The sequence below is a fragment of the Ambystoma mexicanum genome, chromosome 6p, assembly GCF_040938575.1.
Source record: "Ambystoma mexicanum isolate Mex_15411 chromosome 6p, UKY_AmexF1_1, whole genome shotgun sequence".
NCBI classification, from domain to species: Eukaryota; Metazoa; Chordata; class Amphibia; order Caudata; family Ambystomatidae; genus Ambystoma; species Ambystoma mexicanum.
In genome coordinates this window covers 1,031,349,831-1,031,370,606 of record NC_090935.1, presented here as the reverse complement: position 1 = coordinate 1,031,370,606, position 20,776 = coordinate 1,031,349,831, and the positions used below count along the sequence as shown (strand labels likewise).

The 20,776-nt window shown below is 44.3% G+C and overlaps 1 protein-coding gene across 1 annotated transcript in view; it reads right to left on the bottom strand.

Annotated features, from left to right (window-relative positions):
* Nucleotides 1-20,776, bottom strand: part of SPTLC1 (serine palmitoyltransferase long chain base subunit 1) — a 1,178,456-nt gene that overhangs the window by 903,092 nt on the left and 254,588 nt on the right. The window contains exon 5 of the mRNA XM_069625635.1: nucleotides 2,635-2,707. Within this exon, the coding sequence (XP_069481736.1) occupies nucleotides 2,635-2,707 (73 nt within the window). The remainder of the gene's footprint in view (nucleotides 1-2,634; nucleotides 2,708-20,776) is intronic.

Below are 20,776 nucleotides of genomic sequence, written 5' to 3'. Positions count from 1 at the left end.
GTCTGCTGACGCTGACTCCTGGAATGCGGCCTGGGGATAGAGGTCGGCTTCATCTTCCGACGATCGAACCTCCTTTACCTTAGGGAGCGAGGCACTCTTGGCAACAGTGGATGGCTGCCTGGAGTCATGCGGCGATCTAGATCGAGTACGCCCAGAGGACACTGATTCGGTGGACCGTTCTCTGTGTGCCTCTTTCCGAGAACTCGACGTGCGCATCGAGTCTCGGTGAGACTTATGTTTGGTGGAAGTGGTGTGGGTAGCGCTTGTGTCGCTGGGTGTTTTCCCCATAGCCGCCCTGCCGGACGACCTTCTGAGGTCAGAGACTTGTGCTTGGCTGTCTCTCGACGCCACGTTGCCCTCGCCGTCCGAAAGCACGGTGTCGCTGCCATCGCTAAAGGTGCCCTCCGCTGCCATGGCCTCTTGACGCCTGGCGTGGTAGGCCCAACGCTTGATCGAACGGTCCTTTAGTGTTTTCGGTTTAAACCTACTACACGCTCTGCAGTTCGCCTCTGGGTGGTCCCTCGGCAAGCAGAGGTTGCACGTGGCATGTGTCAACCCAAGGGTACTTGCAGTTGCACTTGGGGCAAAATTGGAAAGGGGTACCCTCCATATGCACCTTGTGGCAGCGGGCTAATGATTGTAGGAATATATAGAAGATGTACCTATATATTAAAAGTGTAGAATATGTGCCACCCCCCACTCTCCCTACTTGCAGGGCCGAGGCCCGGGCCGAGGCCAGAGGCCTTCCGAGGCCCAAGTCTGTCGTGCAGCTGTCGACGGTTGATTCCTTCTCCGGGCCGGCGTCGAGTGTCGAACTTCAGTGGCTCGACGTTGGGGTGGAGAAATGGGGAAATATTAAGATATTTTTGCAAAATTGTGGCTAAGGCCAGGAATTCTGCGGGATGCTTCCGACCAGTATGGCAGAAAAAAACAATCTGAGGGTCCTAGACGCGTGAGGGATCATGGGTACAGTGGACGTCACACTAGGGATAGTATTACTAGCACGCCCTGTGTCGACGCCCATTTTCGAGTTTCGAAAAACAAACTAATACTCTGCAGCTTCCACTAGATGTCGGCAAATGTGGTTCAAATACCCAATCCAACGACATACAGGCTAGCCCCATCAATCTTTTTGTTATGTTAAGTTGACTTGCACCACATGGTCTCCAGGCGCTCAAGTGTCTCTTTAAGAGGGTAGGGTGGGTTACTAAGGGAGGAGGGGTAGGATAGAGGTTCTGTTCTTCTATTAATGCTTGCAGAACCAGGAGAAATTGGCGAATGTGCATGTTGGTATTTTAAGTGAATTTTTATTGTGCGCATTGACTTGCAACCGGAGGGGTAAGGCCCTGTGTCTGGGATTATTTGTTTTATGTTCATGCTGGATGTGCGTTTCGTGTTTAGTTTGGCTAGCCCTAAGGGCATGTGTGGTACTTGGGATGTATGCAGAAGGGGAGCAGGGGTGGTAGTACACTGGCTACCCCCAAACATTCTTCGACATGCAATACATTGGCTAACTTTGTAGTGCAGCACAAATAGTGGCTATGCTCTGAATATGCACTAGATTCGGAGCAATTACTATCTTCTAGCTATGCACCTAACTTCAATACAGTGGGTGTACTATAAACATGTACCAAACTTCAACTATGAAATTGACATTACATAAAAGCAGCAAGGTTCAATCCAATGGCTAACTAAAGAAAGCAGCAAGGTTCAAACAAGATGGCGACTTCAGGGTACAGTGGAATGCAACACAATGGCTAACTAAAAGAATGCAGCAAGGTTGAACACAATGGCCAACTAAGGAGTGCACCAAGGGTCAGACAAGATGGCAACTTCAGGACAGTTTAATTCAACCCAATGGCTAACTAAATAGCGCAGCAAGGTTCAACACAACGGCTAACTTAAGCATGCAGCAAGGACTGAACAAGAAGACGGCTTCAGAACAGTAATGCAACCCAATGGCTAAGGAGCGAAGCAAGGATTAAACAAGATGGCAGCTGCAGACCAGTGTAATTCTAGTGGTAGTAATGTAATAGGGGCAGAGTGATGGCTAAGCTCTCAACTCTTACCGCCTTTCCTGATTGTAGCAGTAGATTGCTTTGTTAAGTGCCCTGCGTGAACAGGCGGTGGGGAGCTGCCCTGTGCCTGTGGCCCTTCGCCGGCGTGGCGAAATACAGATATCGGCAGCTCTTACCGTGGAGGAGCAGAGCCTTCGAAGAGGCGGAGGCAAATGCTGTAGGATCTTTCGGTGAGTCCTCTGCAACTTTGCTGAAACTACAGGCGTCAGTCACCTTTCATTCCAATTAGCATGCAAAATAGGATTATAGCAAATCACCAAGACCCTTCCTCGACATTACAACTTCTTACAGGGTATGTGTGTTCTTCAAGTAGAAAAGTCTGCTTCGCAGTTTGCCAACAAAATTACATTGATCAAATAAAAAGGGGTGGACTGCCCTCTTGTGGCCAACTCAAAGAAGACAGGCAACATAATTTCAAGTAGACAACCTGGATAAAGAACACATTCCTACATTATATACATTTTATAAACATAACGAATTGTTTTTAAAGAAAAATCAAAGCAACATGTTGAAGGTCATAACACTTAGGAAGATTTACAAATCAAATTGTGCTTACCAAATGTGCCGTAAAATCCTCTAGGCCCACATGTACCAACACCATAGGTATTCAAGGAGTCGAGAGCTGCATTCTTCAGCAACATCGCGTAAGAAACAAGTAACTGTTAGTTGCAATGTCATGAATTTTACTTTTTAAAACGGTAGCAATGTATTCAATCACAACATGTTAATTGCTTGAATTGTGGCGAGTAGTAAAATATATATTTCTATTCACATCTTTCAGAAGGTTGTCGGTTTTGTTCTCCCCAAGCAACCCCAGACATCTTTTAGCCTCAGTGAGATTCATCAGTGAAGTATAGTTTGGCTTAAACAGGTCTGTGGTTGTAAGGTTGGGCTGAACTGCATCCATTGGTGGCAATGCCAAGACTGATTTGCATACGGTTGGTCTCATTCTGCAATGTTGCAGGTGGGATGAACAAATGCTGGTTCGAAAGGTTGCCCACAAAAATGCCAGTGGTTAGGTATTAATTCATAACCTTCCACCCATCACATTGTTTTATAGTTTGTCTCCCTAAGTGAAAGGGTATGCTCATACATAACCAAGCTGCAGCTCACTAAGGAGGACCAAAAAGGCCAAAACATGTCTGGGTTGCTTGTTTTTCGATCAGGTCGAGATGGTCTGCTGCCACTGGTAGCAGTATCATGACTGATTAGCTTTGGCAGGTCCTTGTTTTAATTTGGGCTGTTAGGTTGCGCTTGTGCCACCTACAAGCCAAACTCTTGCATTAAGACTACAGAAGGGGAGCAATGGAATGTGAGGGCGGCCACAAGGCTTGTAGGCGTTTGGTCATTGGACAACGGCCTTACTAATCCCAATGGCCATTCCCACCCATTTCCTGCCCCGCCCAAAACACCTTCTCATTGGAACTATGAGCTTGCTTTAATCAAGCCTTACCATCAAGTGTTGCACTCAAGTGCCTGTCAGTGTTTTTTCAAAGCAGTCTGAGAGTTAATGACTTAATTGGAGCAGTAAGCGCGCTATTGGTGTAAAAAAAATGGCTTAACCAGGTCTGCCTTCAACCACTCAGTTAAAAAAAATACACATAGGCAAAGTATTAAGCATTTGCCAGGCACTGCTAATTGATGCCCAGGTACTCGCACCATTTTTCAGCTGCTACCATCAATGGCCAATTAATTACACTTCAGTAGTGCCTGGCAAGTACCTTTTCCCATGCTTACACAAAAAAAAAAAACTATTGGCATTGTAAATGCTAGTTTAATGGCAAAGACGTACTAAAAAACAAAGGCATTTAGGACATGTAACATTGCTGAGAGAAATGCCAGTGGTTAACCTTCAAATCTATCACATTCTTTTGGTGACAAGATACTCCTAATACAATATCAGTCACCTGAAAAGTCCCGTGTTATTAATTGGAGATAGTTTGGTGCTATGTCAAAAAATCTCCAAACCACATTTGGAATAAAAATCTACAAAATCGAGGAGATGTCACATTTTTGGTATAATTTCTGAATGTGCATCAATAGGTAACCGAGTTAAGGCACATGCCGCAAATATGGTGTGTGAAACCAGGTTATCAAAGGGTCTGATCTTGTCAGGACCAAGCCCTTTCAAAATGTATCAAATGTGCAACAAGTTTGGCACTTCTTAAAATGTTTGTACTGCATCAAAACAAACACTCCAAAAAGCGTTTCAAAGTTAATGTTAAAGCAAAATTGACATTTTGGGGCGCAACTGAATCTAAAAAGTGAACTGTGTGAGGAAAAAATAAAATAAATCAAACAAACGTGTTCTGCAGCCATCAGTGCCAGATTAAACCCTGTAGAGGCCCCTAGGCAGTCGAAATTTCAAGAGGGAGGCGTGGGGGGGACCTCGCAATACGTTTTTAATTGGTGGGAACTCATGACACACTAACTCACAGAAAGCTTTGTTTCCCATAACAATGAACTAAGTAGCGTGCACATCGGCCGCTAGATGGAGATGACCATCACAACTGTACATTAGACGTACGTAGTTTGCAACCGATTTTTTTACAAACAGCTGCCAGGTGAGTTTTTAAGAGACATTTATGCAAATCATGTCTCTCTGGTTTATGTACTTCAAGTTATTAATGGGTACACTTTACGAAAGCTTGATTGTAATGTTCTTTCAAGATCAAATCAACATTATTTTCGATCCGTTGTCACAGGGTCTCTAAAAGGAGTGGGCCCATAGGCCGGTGCCAACTTTTCTTCATTGGTAATCCGGCACTGGCAGCCATGGTTTGTGTCTATAGGCACTAACTCTTCTGTAATCAGGGGAGGGGGTTATGGCCCTTCTGTGTTACTCTAGATGCTCACTGTCCTCTGCTTCCTGGACCAATCCCAGAACAGTCGTTCATGTTCAGATCCATTTTCTTCATTTACTAAAAAAAAAAAAAAAAAAAAAAGGCCTCCACCTGACCCATTCGAGTGAACAGGACCTCATCTGCACACTAACTAAAACACTGAAGAAATTTCTTTTTCTCTTCCTTTATAAATCATTAAATTCACTACATACGCTTCAGACGCCAAAAATGTCCCTCCTCCTGTTACTTTCAAAATTATCTAGACCGCAGTCTGAAATCAATACATTTATTCAACTCTCACATAAAAAACATGTATCCAGCACAAGATTCTTCGAATCTCTTTGGGAGAAGCACTCAAGTAAGAAAAGGGAAACCAGTTGCAAGCAGCCCTGTGGGAGAGATTAAGGCACAACGGTCAAAGAAGGTGGAGGAAATGCTTACAAATGGGCAATTTGAACCAGACTCGACTTTGTTACTTATACACCAAGATAATTTAATACCGTTCTCTCTTCACAACACCGTCTACCTTCTTACATCCGATATTGTTTTGTTAGCTTGTACTACCAAGCTCCTGCTCAGGCTACATGCAGTATCTATAATAGTCTTCAGTCATGTTTGTCATCGGTCACTCATGCCAAATTCTATGTCAAGATCGGAGGGGAGCATTAGGCTTTGGTTTCTTTTAATTAACATTAAACATAGAAGCAGAAAGATCTTAGCAAAGCAACAGTTCCCAGAAAAAAAGACTTGATTAGTTGCTGAAATCCTCGAAAGATAAAAAGTTTCAATTTAACCAAAAAAAGCAACTTGTATCTTTCCCAAACTCCATTTCCCAGAAGTCCTTGACCAACTGAACTATGGCCACGAGCATATCATTAGTCTCCCCTCCATGTGGGCTCGAGCGAAGCACCGGTTCCATTTCTCTGCACGGTTTTCACCAAGTGAGACATGCTCAGGGGCTCGCATGGCCTACCGGAACCTTAGGGGCAGGCCGCGTCCTCGCTGCCAGAAGGGGGAGCTGCACACAGATCCACTTCTCTCTCCTTCGGCACTCGGTGACGCATTTCCTCTGCTCTGAAAGAGCGTCAGAGGGATACTACTTTACCATTCTTCTGCATTTCTTCAAAAATTAATATATATATATATATATATATATATATATATATATATGTGTGTGTGTGTAAGTTAATTTGCTCTACTGCAGGCTTGTCCAACCTTTTTGAATGTGGGGCCGAAGCATTAACATTTTATCACCCGTTGGGCCGGCGAGCCAAAAGTCAACACCATCACCCAAAGCAGTACATTCAAAAGCGATGGTGTGACCTTTGACACAATAGCATCACAGGCATAGCCATGCAGTCCCAAAGATAGCTTTTGGTGTCAGGGGCAGTGATCAAAGGTTCGTTTCTTGTGATTTCTTGCAGTGTGTATGTGTTGATATTTCTCTGAAATAGTTGGGGCAACCAAGCGTACCGAGCGAGGGAGCTATAACGATCTAGGGAGGGTTTTGGGGGGGAACGGGGGGGAATATGGTTGCTGAGGAACCTCATCAGGAACCAAACCATCATCGCCCAGGATCTTCTGTGGTGGGCCGTCACAGGCAATCTGATGAAGGGGACTCCATCCACCTCAGAGATGCAATCCAGAGGCTGGAATAAATCCACCTCAGATGTAATCCAGAGGCTGGAATAAATCCCTTGATGAGGGCACAGACAGAAAAAGGTTCAAAAACAGGCCTCACCGACTTCTTCAGGGCCTTGGTTGTAGTTTCCACCGATGCACGGGGTACCTTCGGTAAAGCCTCCACAAAAGGTGTTGAGGGCGTCGACGGCTTCGACACAGGCCTCGAGGTCAGAGCCCCAAGCGTGTCCTTCGATGGCCTCGGCGCCAATGGTGTCGATGACTTCCTCGGAGGCGTAGCCTCGAAAGAGTCCCTCGACGGACATGGCACCGATGGCGTCAACGCCTTCTTACAAGACCTCACAGGATCCGACGGTCTCGATGGCATCGAGGACCGGGACCTGGAACGGGCATGTCTAGAGCGATCGACCTTGTCCGATCGGGACCTAGAAGGCTCCCGATGACCGCGCCGACAGCCGGAGCCCAAAGGCGTGCGAGCGGCGGCCCTAGCGTGTTCCCTGCCGGCTTCTTTCGAAGGCACGGATGGAACGGAGCCCTGCTATTCAAAAATCACCATCATCTCCTTGCAAAATGGGTCCCATTCCGTCGGAGATGAATTCTTGTTGGGACAAGCTACCCACTGTCTGGCGGAGTCCTCGGACGAGGACGGGAAGGCGACCGGTGATGGCGCTTCCGCGAGTGCCTAGAAGAGGCAGAGGAATGGCGGGAACCACTCTGGGACCGAGATCCTCTGGACTTACGCCGACGCAGAGAGTCGCCCCTCGAATCGTCGGTCGAAACTCCCAGCGGATTTGGATTTACAGGGTTTGGAAACCCTACCTACAGAAAGCTGCTTCTTTCGCTCCCGCAAGTACTTTGACGTTAAAGACTGGTATTCGACGCAGTCATCAGGAGTGGGGTCCTCGCCGACTCACCACAGGCAGACGTTGCTTATGGGCCCGCACGACATCTTCAAACCGCAGCCGCAGCACTTCTTGAAGCACTACCTCACGGTAGACGAAGAAGACATAATTTGAACAAGAAACCAAGAAAAAAGAACCGATTCAACAGGTAGAAGAACCGAGGCGCGCCGAGATTCCGAAGCGAAAACGTTCACAGAAAAAACGGAACCGAGGCTACGGGCATCATGCGTCCTACATATAACATCGGGTGACGTCAGTCGTCGAAGGTGGCCCGCGAAGGTGCGTATCGACATCGACGCCAAAAATGTTCAAAAGCAGCACAGCTGTGGCGATTACTGTCATAGATGTGGAATATGTCGGAGGACACAAACCCTTCGAAATGGCTCTTCATACACTACCCACTCGTGAGGGGGAGGTCGCAATTTACATGCACAACTCCCTGGATTTCAGGCTGCATGAGCAGATAGATGACAAGGAAGGCAGGTGCATAATCCTAGTCGGAAAAATTTGGGGGCTGAAACTCCTGCCGAACACCGATTCTTCCACAAGTACGCCACACACAGACAGGCTTTCCCGGGGCATGCCGCAGTTTGGGTCGGGGACTTCAATATGGCCCTCACATTGGAATATGACAGATCTTCGAAAACAAAGCTCACCCTACCCCGGGCCGCACAATTGTATAAACGTTATATCGATGATATAATCATAATCTGGGACAAAACAAAGGCAGACCACCTTTTATTTCTTCCATGGCTAAATGCGATGGACACGAACCTTAAATTTACTATGTCAGCCAATAGCACCTCTTTGCCATTCTTGGACTTGCTAATCAAGAATTCTGAGGGCTACATTACCGTTGACTTGTATCGAAAAGAAACTGATCGGAATACTATTTTAAGATTCGATAGTTTCCACCCTGAATCATTGCGTAAGAGCATTCCTTACAGTCAGTTCCTTAGGGCTAGACGAAACTGTACCAAAGTTGAAGATTACAAGACTCAGGCGAACATTATTGAAGATAGACTGCATCAGCGAGGCTACCCAAAATATTTACTTCGTCAAGCTCGAAAAAGAGCTAGATCTCAACATCGTGATGTCCTCCTCGAGAAACATTCTCGGGAAGACATCACTAAGGAGCGGTTAGTGTGTGCCATGACTTTCAACACCTTTCACCATAAGATCAAACAAAGCATTATGAAACATTGGCACTTGCTCCAATTAAATAATCCAGAACTTGCAAAACCTATTTTTGCATTTAAGAAAGGCAAGAACCTTAAAAGTTGGCTCACTAAAGCTGACAGGTTGAGTACTGGACCTAAATCAAACACGGTGACAGGACTGTGGGGCATTAAACCCATTCAAGGTCATTTTCCATGCGGTTTTTGCAACCAATGTGCTTCTACAATTACTGGAACCTTTGTAGGGATCAATGGCAAGAATTGGAATCTTAACCATCATACCACGTGCAACACTAAAAACGTGATTTACGTAATAATCTGTCCTTGCGCCCTAACGTACATTGGCAGAACATCTAGGCCTATTAAAACTAGAATTGGTGAACATAAATCCAAAATTCGAAATAAAATTGTGTCTGCCCCTTTAGTGTCTCATTTTTTTAAAAATAATCATGACCCGAACAGTTTGAAATGGTGCGTTTTGGAAAAAGTCTATGGCACTGATGTTAACCACACAGCAGCCCGTTTGGCGCAAAGGGAGCAATGGTGGATGTACAACACCAATAGCTATGAGACAGGATTAAATCGCCAAGAAGAATGGCTCCATTGTATACCTTAACACGCATATAAACAAAGTTTTCTTATCCGGTTTTGCTCATGATTTTTTAATACATCCATATAAGCAAACCTTGCTGACATGCACTCGGCTGCCTTTGTCCCTGCAATTTAGATATTAAGTCCCTTCTTAGCATTGATGGGACACAGAACTGACGTACGTAGTCTCACTTTGATTACGGTCTTTTTCGGCGTGTATCTATGAACATAGCCGCGGTTATAACACTTAATGGCATGCTTTTACGCCGGTCGTTTAAATATGGCCCTATATGTAATATTATTGGCTTATTCCAAGTATGCTACATTTGTTAGCACATACTCGTTGGTTCTTTCCTTTGTGAAGCCGTACTTAGTCCTTTTTTAGTTTCAATGGGACAAAGGGCTCACATGTAGTCCTATTACTGTTTTTAGTCCCGCGAGTACTTATAAACACAGCCGCGGATGTTACACCGGACGGCGTGCATTCCAGTCGGCTGCTTTTCGAGACGAGAGAGAAGGCTCGTTCCGGGTGAGAACTTTGTTATTTCTTCATACACTCGTTGACTTTCCCTTTCGCAAGCCGAACTTAGTCCTCCTTGCAGTTTCGATGGGACATAGGGCATACATGTATTTCTATTAACGTCCCTAGTTCCGCGTGTATTAATATACTTAGCCGCGGAGGCTATATCGGACGGCGCAAATCTACGCCGGCTGTTTTAAAATCAAGAGAGAAAGCTGCTCTAGGTTAGAACTTCGACATTACTATACTGGTTGGAAATGGGCGCACGAGAGGTCAGGAATTGTCGGTTGCAGTATGACAAATAAGGACAGGCTTGTGTAAGTGGCATTTGCCTGACTCAAGCAGCAGTCCATCTCCTCCGATGAATTTGAAATTAATCTTAACATTCTAATTCTATTATTCTAGTTTCTTAGAGGCTCGGAGGTTACTCATCTGTCAGAATCTATTTAATTCTGATGCAGCTTGTTTTTCATCCCAAAATGTTCTTGTAATCGATGCACTTAATGATTTGCAACTATTAAAATGCAAATTTGTTCTATACCTTTCCTTTAGGGTTCTTCACCCACGGTCCTGCAACTGTTGGTCTCTCCTTCCGGCTTGACCCTACACCGTCTAAGATCCACAGATTTGGAATATTTTCTATCTTTATCTACAATTTAGTCCAATGCTGTTTTGACCCGAGTTTGAAACATTCAACATTTTAAGGTTGGTAATAGAAGGGGCAATATAGCGATCTACTCCCTGTGGAGACAGGGGATACTGGGGTTTAGCATTTGAAGTTTGAGATAATCTTGTGATATCTCACTAAGCTTCATATTTTTGTCTTTTTAGATGTAAATTTACTTTCATCTTCAGTCCTGTTCGGGTGGCAGATCGAAACAAATACAATTTTCGGCACCATATTTGGACCAACTTAGGTGAATATATATATATCCCCAGGTTTCATTTCTATGGTTGGAGGCGTTGAATATTAGGATGCTCACTCATTATATTCTGTATCTTAAACTTAAAGTTTCTTTGTTTTTTCTTTTTTGTCCGTTTTAATGTGTTTCATTAAGGGCTAACGTCTCGAACAGACCTTCAGATCTACAATCAAGCCCTCTTGAATTGTACAAAGTTTTACCTATGAGAACTACTGAGTGAAAAAAATTCAAGCATTAGTATGTTCCAGGTTTATATTTGCAATATTTAGTGCGCCCTGAAGAAGGCGACTACTGGCTCGTTTAATTGAGCCAGATAGGTTGATTTCGCCGAAACTGTTATGATATTTGAAGATCATGTATGCACAGTAGGCACCTAGCACTTTTTTGCATTTAGCACTTTATTCCATTGTTAACAATTTGGCACTTAGCACTTGGTTGCATTTGGCAGTTTTTTCTATTGTCAACCATTCATTTTTTCTACAGCATCTCCACTATTCGAATGAAATTTGAAAATGAGACAGTGATGCTTTACCTTGAGTAATACGAGGTTATGAATTGTGGTAATCAAATTGCGATTGAATGTTTTAAGGCATTAGATTTGACAAGTATTTTATATTAAAATTAATTCATCTATTTTATTGTTGTTTTGATGTTTGTATATTATGCAATTTTATAATGGTAATAAACTAAAAATGAAAATGTGAATTTATCATGATTGGGCTCCCTTCACTTCTTCGCCTCTATTTCCATTATTGGGTACTCAAATTAATATAGTACTCTTCCATGTGAACTTTTTTTCCCCCTTGGGGTTTTTTTTGTGTTACAGTCATAGCACACCACCACGACTTGCATGACATATGCAGAGGAGAGCATACTCATGAGGAGAATATATACTTCTCTAGCCTCCATGGGACCTCGTCCCAAATAGACTACATAATGACCACCTCCACCCTGGTGAGAAGTGTAATAGAGGCAACAATACTACTCCACACCCTATCTGACCACTCCCCATCCTGGCACGCCTGACTGGCCCGACGGGCCCACGACAGTTGCAGTGGAGGTTCAGAGCTGCCGTTTTGGAAGATGGGGCATTCCGCAAGGAAATAAAACAAGACATTCAGACATATTTCGATGCTAATGTAGACTCTGGTCCAGACCCGGACATCATTTGGGAGGCCTTTAGGGTAGATGAGAGGCTGTTTCATTTCCAAGGAGGGAGGGGGTGCTGAAGGCCCTGAGGGGGTCAGTTCGCAAACTTGAGGGATCTATTAGGAGCCTAGAAAACCAACAAGGTATCGAGGACTCAGAGGCAATTCTAGACTCCCTAAGGAAACGAAGGGAAGAACTTGGTCAACTCACGAATAGGGAGGACAGGTTCATGGGTGACCCGATAGGAGCCGTCAGGTACGGAGAGGATGACCGGCCAATCAGAATGCTCACATGGGCCATAAAACAAGAAAGACAATTAACCCCCATTATGGCAATAGAGGACCCCGCGGGCCAACTCGTTCGGGACCTGGCCGGAATTATCTCAGTGTTTCGGGGGTACTATGACCAGCTACTCTTCCCACTCCACGGTCAGGCATGGCGCGATGATGGGATACCTAGATGAAGTAGCACTAGGGTGGCTAGACCTGGAGCGGGGGGGGTGTGAGGGGGGGCAACTGAATAGGTTGATAACAGAGGAGGAGATCCGTAAGGTGATTCTGTCCCTTCCAAATGGCAAAACACTTGGCAATAATGGCATAACTGCCAAATGCTACAAGGCATATGTTGATATCCTACTCGCCAGCCTATGGGACATGTATGAAAAGCGAACTTGCGACTGGCACCCTCCCAGAATCCATGAGGACGGAATGGATTACTGCATTACTGAAACCCGAGAAAGTCCCCCAGAAATGTACATGATATAGACCGCCATCATTGATTAATATTGAAAATAAAATTCTTGCGAAAATATTAGCAGAGAGACTGCTTCCACATATGGAAGCATTGGTCCCCCTGACCAGGCCGGCTTCATACCAAACAGATCCACAAAACACAACTTGCGGAGAGTGTTTGAACTCATGCACAACATAGACCTGGAGATCCCCATAGGGATAGCGGCTTTAGACGCCGAAAAGGCTTTTGTGTCCGTGGAATGGCCTTTCGTCTTAGAGGTGCTGCGATGCTCAGGCCTAGGGTTGAAATGTATCAATTGGATTAGACTGTTATACACCATCCCGAGGGTGACGGTATATACAAATGGGATAGCATCGGAATAAATCTATCCATCGAGAGGGGACACACCAGGATGCCCTTTCTCCCCAATATTGTTCGGCGTGGCGATGGAACCACTGGCGTGCCATATCAGGGAACAACGGGGAGTGCGTTTACAGAAACAGTTCAATATCATATCCTTATATGCAGACCATAACCTCTTATATGTTAAACACCCAAGACTGAATCTTACCCCATTAATGTTGGAAATTTGGAGAACTCTTGGGGCTCAGAATTGGAGTAAATCCAAAATGCTACCGCTGACCTGATCCGTGACCCAAGCCGACATAGGCCAGGAATTCCGATGGTGTCCCCAGGGAATCCGATATTTAGGAGTGATGGTGACTACGGATGTGGGGAGTCTCTGGTAACTACATGAAGACAGTAGATATACTAGAACATAAAGTAGAGTCATGGATACATCTCCTCATGTCCCAGGCAGCACGTATATCTTTTGCCAAAATGGTAATTCTCCCCAAATTATTTCATACCTTTAATAAATGTACCCATCTGGCCTCCTCAAAACCTCTGGACACGAACAAAAAGCCCAATGTTAAGATTGGCATGGGCGGGAAAACACGCAAGGATATTCTATAATACTCTGGTAAGGCCATATGAACAGGGCAGCTTGGAATATCCAGTATTACATTTATAGTACTTGACAGCACAGTTGCAATATATAGCAGGATGGGGACCCTACACCCCAGACTACCCACACTCCACCCTAGCTAGGGAGACTACGTCTCCGGATGACAGTGGGAATACTATGGGGCACAAGACCACAGATACCAAGGAAAGCGGTCCAACCCACAATAGTGACATGCAGAGCCTGGGAACGTAAAGCACAATTGACTGGCGCAGCGACAACCAACTCCCCAGACCTCCCACTGTACTATATATACGGCATACCACTCATATACAAGAGATAATTTCAGGTCCACCTGAAAGAGCTGGGGGTACGAACACTAGGAGATTTGGTACAAGACAGGAACTTTATACCCTGGGAAACGCTGCGAACAAGAGGGGAATGGATAGCAGTGACACCATTAATGTATTATAGGAACAGGGTGCTCCGAACGAAATGGCCCGATTTTCACCGAGCACCAGAAGCCCAACCGGTTTTGCAATATGCGATTAAACCATTGACGTCCCAGAAATTGGTGTCCTCCATATACAAACTGGCTAGGAGTAAGAGGATGACCCCAGAACTGAGGTTCAGATCCACCCAGGAAGGGGATCTGGGGGTGAAAATGAGCGACAACCATTCGAAAATCATATGCATGCAAACACGCAAATTATGCATGAATAACAGATGTAGACTGACACACTATAAATTCCTCCACCAGGTTTACTATTACCCAGATAAACTACATAGAATACATCCTGACAGCATCATCTGCATGTAAGAGATGCAAAGCAGAAACCGCTGACTTTTACCATATAGCATGGTCCTGCCCGCAGGGACGACCCTGCTGGGGGAGAGAGGAGGAGGCCATGTCGGAGATGCTGGTAACTAAGTGGGAATATACACCGGCAGTCTGGCTTTTAGCAATGGTCGAGGGGGGCTCCAGAGGGGAAAGGAAATTGCTGGGAATTGCCTCGGTAACGGCGTAGCACCTTATAGCCACCACATGAGGGAAGCGCACAACACCAGTGTTTGCTAGGTGGGTGGAATACATGCACACATGTGAACAGAGGGGAAACCCGCTACGCACAAACATTACCAGGCAACAGCCAACCGACTGATTCCTGGCCACGCCTCCAACAGTTCTACTCAGAATGGGAACGAGGTGCATTGTCAGGGGAGGAAGGCTCGCCATAAGTAAGACCTGTAACGAACATTAGACTATCCCTTAGGGAAAAAGAATTGGATGATGTTGTACGTCGAAGACTGTCCGGGAACGTGCAATCACCAGCTCATGCAGACCGGGACCAATTAGGCCCACGGCCAGGTTGTATTGAACCAATCAGCTATACAACTACAAACCATGTGAAGATGAACGTAACTTAACAAATCAATGTGTCAACAGGGGGGCAGAAGGGGTAGGAGCAGAATTTCGATGGTCTTGTGGGTGTTAATGCATGCTTCTGCTATGAAAAGGAAATAATAAAGTACATTTTTTAAAGAAAGTATCCAGTTTTTCATCCAAAATACACCCTTAGATCAAATACATAATGAAACTAACATTTGAGAAATGGGTTTTAAAAGATTAGGAATATAGTGGAAAAATCTAGAACAATTAGGAATAATTTAAGAAGAGGAAGCAGTAGAGCTTAAATCCCTAAGAAAAATAAAATAATAAAACAAGCAGATAAGGATGGAGCCAAAGTAATTATGGATGTAAATAGGTAAACGAGATGGTCAATCTTCAAGGGTACAAAAAAACTACCAAGTCCTTAGGAATGATAAGCTAAAAGATATTCAGGCAATCATTTCTTATATCACAGGATTTGCTAAATGCAAACATTGAATTTGCGAAAAAGAGTTCGACTTTCTTAATGCTGAAAACCTTGAGAACTCCAATTTGTATACTTTACCAAAAATGCATAAATGCGCAGCTAATCAACCGGGGAGACCAATAGTGGCAGGATGTGGTTCGGTATTGGAATCTGGTTGCCAATATGTGGACTACTTTAAGGCGATGACTCAAAAAACAAGGACTTATTTGAAAGATAGCACAGAGGCATCCAATATTTAGAAAATTAACCTTTTAACACTAGCCAGGATTTCTTGGTGATGTTAGATATGCAATTGTTATATACAATCAATCCTCAAAATGAAGCTATTGAAGTAGCTAGGGAATCGCATAAAAATGAATTCAAAGACATTTTCTCACCCCAGCGTGTACAACAAGTCCACAAACACACATTCACCCAACACACAATCATAATCCACTGTACATATACCAAGGCCTTCAAAAAGGTCAGAGCGCCCCTCTGCAAGAAGGAACACAGCATGAGAACCTGTACTGTGGGAATGTGCCCACTCAGATTCCGCAGCCACATGTTTTAACTCACTGTACCTTTCACAAAGGAGGAATATCTATTTGCATATCAGTCTTGTCCCGCCCACTTGAGCAGTGCAGCACCTAAATGTTAGGCCATCCTCTTTTGAACAAGGGTCTTGTTAGGGAGAATTCTCATTTTATGGCTAATTTCCCTCACCTAGTGAGTCCTCCAGCAGCTTTGCTGGATTTCTGGAGTTTATTTTTCCACTTGGTAAGAGTGCAAGCTTTTCCCCCACTCTTACCAATGTTTTGCCATGTGTCTTTTACCAGTTTTTATGATTGTGGACTTTAGTAGTCCCCCTCTTTTGTGTGTTACACAGCACTTTCAGTGCAGTGCACAGGGTTGTCTTTTAGACTTCCCACCGACTCCATTTCTGAGGCTGACTACAGTCCCCCAGAAAAGGGTAAAGTTGCCATTAACTTTAGATCCAGTACACCCCATCTTACATTGAGTACTGGAAAGGGTTAGTCCATATCCCTTTTTATCTGTACCTCCTAGAGCATTGTTTCGCTCTTAACATTTAGACTTGGCAGGTGGCAGTGTATCTACCCTAACTTTTCTACCGCGATTATATTTTATAAACCTGGTATTGTTTTAGGCTATTATATTAGCCTCGAACTTAAACCCGCTTGACCTAATACTTTTTCTTTTAGCTCCGGGCCTCCTCCTTATTCGGCATTTCTTTTTGTTAAAGTCCTTCTTGTGTTTTACTTTGCACGGCAAACCAGGTTTGCCTCCTTTGTTCACTGTCTTTTGGCGGGCTTCTACCAAGAAGCCCTCCTCCAAGCGCCTGGGTGACTAGGTGGGCTGAATGTGAGGGGGGGGGGGTGTAGTCACCTCCTGCACAGGGTATCCTAGGAAACCAAAGTCGCACTTTGCCATGATTGGCTGAGGTGGTTGTCCGGGCTGGACAACCCCCCTACTGCGTGATGGACAGCCAGGCTGTGTAAAGATTTTTGCATAAAAGGCAGGTCTCTTAGGATAGAAGTCAGAGTCGCCGTTGGAACAATAAGGAACTTAAGAGAAGCGGAGAAGAAGACGGCTGCTGCAGCTACCCCGTCCCGGTGAAGCCCTGCTGCAGTCCCGAGCTATCTACCTTCGACGACCAGAGAAGATCCAGTCCGGAGTCTTCTTCCCTTGAGCCTGGTGGGAATAACCAGCTCAACTTCCACAGCCAGAGGATCCTCTTCTTGGTCGAAATCGCTGCACACTGCTGTAGTGGTCCGGATAGCCATCTGAAGAGCCTCTCCTGTTTTTAAGGAGCGCACCTTTTATTCACCGTCGCTGCTGCCAGATTCATCCCTGTGTGGTGCAGACCCCTCCAGACGTCCTCCTTTGCACCGAAGCTCCAGGAACCCAACAGGAACAACTGCCGTGGCACCAGCTTCTTCATTGAATAAGGTACTGTGTTCTGCTTGAGGAATTAGGGTGAATCCATTTTCTTCGCCTCCAAGGCTTGCCCTCGTTTTCCCTCCTTATAACTTTTGCTTCCTCTGTTGACAATATCCAAGTACTCCTGGCAAAGTTGAATCTAGAACTGTCCGACTGTGTGATCCTCGACAACAGGAACCCCGGTTCCCACTGCCTACGGCCTATTGACCCTTGAATTCCCTTCAACTCTCTCTGGTTAACTCAGGTGCTAAGTGTGTTTTTGCCCCGGTAACATTACTTGCCGCGGTTACGCGTTTCTTTAGTAAGACCGACCTGTCATTACTGTCAAAAAGTGATCGCAAGTGTATTCCCGGTAACGTCTTTTGTTTCACAACACCGGTCAGTTAAAACATAGGGTACTTACCTTGAGTTAGAGTGTACCAAAGTGAATTGGTTGGTTTTAGTGTATTTTACGTGTGGTTTTGAATTAATAGAAGTGTTGTGTTTATAACAGATGGTTTAAAAATAAATGTACTTATATTTTTTTTACCTGAAACCTTGAGTCAGTGTTTGCTTGAGTCACAGTAATTGTGGTCCCTTTGTGTAATTTCTGCTACTGCTCATATACTCTTGAGATAAGCCTGGCTGCTCCGCTACTGCTACCACTTTAACATAGTAGTAGAGGCTTGTACCAAAGGTAAAACTTGTATTGCCACCTGTAGTCTTAATTGTGTGTAGTGGTCCCTAAGGGCACTGCACAGGATTCTGCCTAACAGGTCTCAACAGCAGCCCCAGACATGTGTTTCGACCTAGTCGGGCCTCATCATGAGGTGGAGCTGTGCCTCTCTGAGCACAGTGAGCAAAGGGGACCATGTCTGGGTAACCATAGGTAACTTATGGTGACCAACCCCAAGTTCTTTACATTCAAAAAGAGGTCAGGCTGCAGAGGGGCGAGTGTGTACATTCCCACAGAACAGGTTATCATGCTGTGTTCTTTCTTGCAGAGGGGTGGCCTGACCTCTTTTTGAATATAGTGAGGCCTGAATAATAAGCATTCAAATTGTAACTCTGCCGCTTACCGCTTCTGGGTTTAAATATGCGAAACAGCAATCAAGATGGCAGATGGGTCGTAACAATAGCATGATTCAACAAAAACATTTTACTTTCTCTAATATGCAAGCATCTTTAAACTGCACATAAAGTTACACTTGCACATCATACAAAATACTATTTCCCCAATATTACCAACCAGTTCTTTAATCAGGAAACTATTGCATGCCCCCACTTTGCCCATGTACAAATGGTGCTGAGGATTGCTAGTATGTGTGTGTAGGTCATTTAAAATAAGCTCACAGTTAATCACATCAGACCCCTGAAGGTTTGAAGTTAGGAAAGCAGTGTCAGTTTGAGAACATGCACAATTCCAGCTTACCCATGCCAAACTGGGAGAGTGGTTTTTAGAAACAGATATAAAATACCCCTCCCCTTTTAAATCCCAAATGCATATCACTGCAAGTTCGGAATGAGGGATTGCATGGGATTTACATTTGCACTATTGTCATGGGAATAGAAAAGACTCCTTTCAGTTACCTTCAATCCCTAAATATTTTTTTAAATATATGCCGCTTCCAAGGGTTGCAAATTAATACATTTTCTGTCAGGCCATGAATCACGAGCCCTCGGTTCACAGTCTAAACTGCCAACTAAACCTGTGGAAACACACTGGGCACATTTTAATGATATAAGTTTCAAAGAGTTACGTACCAGTTGCATAAAATGCTATCACGATGCATGCAGCTCAAAATGTATTTTGGGTTGCATTGAATATTTCAGATTTAATCAAAGTCTTGATGTTAACATCCCAAACCATTCCCCTTCTTGGGACTTGGTGGGGGGGGGTGGGGGGGGGGAGAAAGAAAAAAAAAAAAGGTGGCTATAGAACAGATATCACTTAATTCAGGGAATCTTCATGCTCACTTCAGATCAGCCTTTAAACGCATGGAACTGGCAGAAATCTCAAGTGATCGAAGGAAGTCTCAGTCAGCATATCCCTTGTATGAAGTATGGGCTACTTCAGGTCCCCTTCTCTGCAGGTACCCTTTGTGGATAGGACGTATCCCCTGTAAAAGGAAACTTTTTCTGTAGCCCTTAAATGTGTCTTAGATTTACTCATCCATAATAATCCCTGCCATTTCTCTACGCTCCTTTAAAAAAACAAAGATAAAATCAATAAAATCGTACTTCATTGATTACATGAATAGAAGATGAGCAAACATAAAACCGCATGGTAATATAGAACATTACATACTTCTCCATTTACCCTCTCACGGTTTCAAAAAGTTGTCCTGTATAGTTAGGCTCGGGTGTCTCGCTGGTTATGTTTCGTTAGCTTCCTGCGTTAGCTTCCTGTGTTTGTGTGCTATGTCCACGATAGACAACACTACCAGAGGAGCACTAGAGGCACTTTGAGAGAGAAACGCTGCATCGTTTCTCATTATCTGTGACACGGACATCAAAAGGCGCAGATGTTCCACCTATGGGGTACACCAGTGACACCACCCAGTCCACTTCTACAGTCCTGAAGACGCCATTAGAATACAAAACTATCTCTTTCATGCCAGAAACACCACAAGTGTCGACTAGACAATGTTTTGGTTATAATAAACACATTCTAAGTCACAAACTGTACTAACCCCCACTGTGCAAAATTCCGACTGCAAATTGTGTATTATATGAATGTTTAATATGATATCAATTGCATAATACTCCCCTATATAATGGGGTCGAGAATGATCAGATATGTTTAACGGCCGCAGTCGGCCTTTTTATGCTAAAAAAGAGAATACAATTTGTTAAATAAGCAAATACAAACTTGGTGCTCTCAAATTTATGTACAGATCAAATACTTGATCGGTTAGATTGTGCTATAAACATTACCGGCCAGTGCCAAACAGGTGGGGTAGCCTATGTCCTTTTGTTTCATAAACTGTTGTACACCCTCATGACATAGGCCCTCCACATCATAAAAGAGGGCCCATACCCCTTATATTTTAGACACAATCTCCTAACAGTACCCGAAACATTTTTGTTGCTTGTACCTTTATTCACTATTTTGCCCCCCGTTGATGGATTATCCAATACTGGGTCTAAAACCAAACTGAAATCTCCACCCAACACAAAGATACTCATTTGTCCATGTTATCAGGGTCCTGAGGGCCATGTGCACTAACTCCATCTGAATTTGATTTGGGCAATACAAGGGAGATAAGGTTACCTCTGATCCCTCTCCATATGAATCGTATCCCCTCAAGTAATCTAAATCATACAATTTCCAATAGTTTTCTACAAATAATACACACTGCTTTTTTGTGTTTGTGTGATGCCCATTACGGAGGGTCCAATCACTACACCCTTTATGTCTCTCCTCGCCCCTTTCGTTAATAGGACTCTATGCTTTTTTA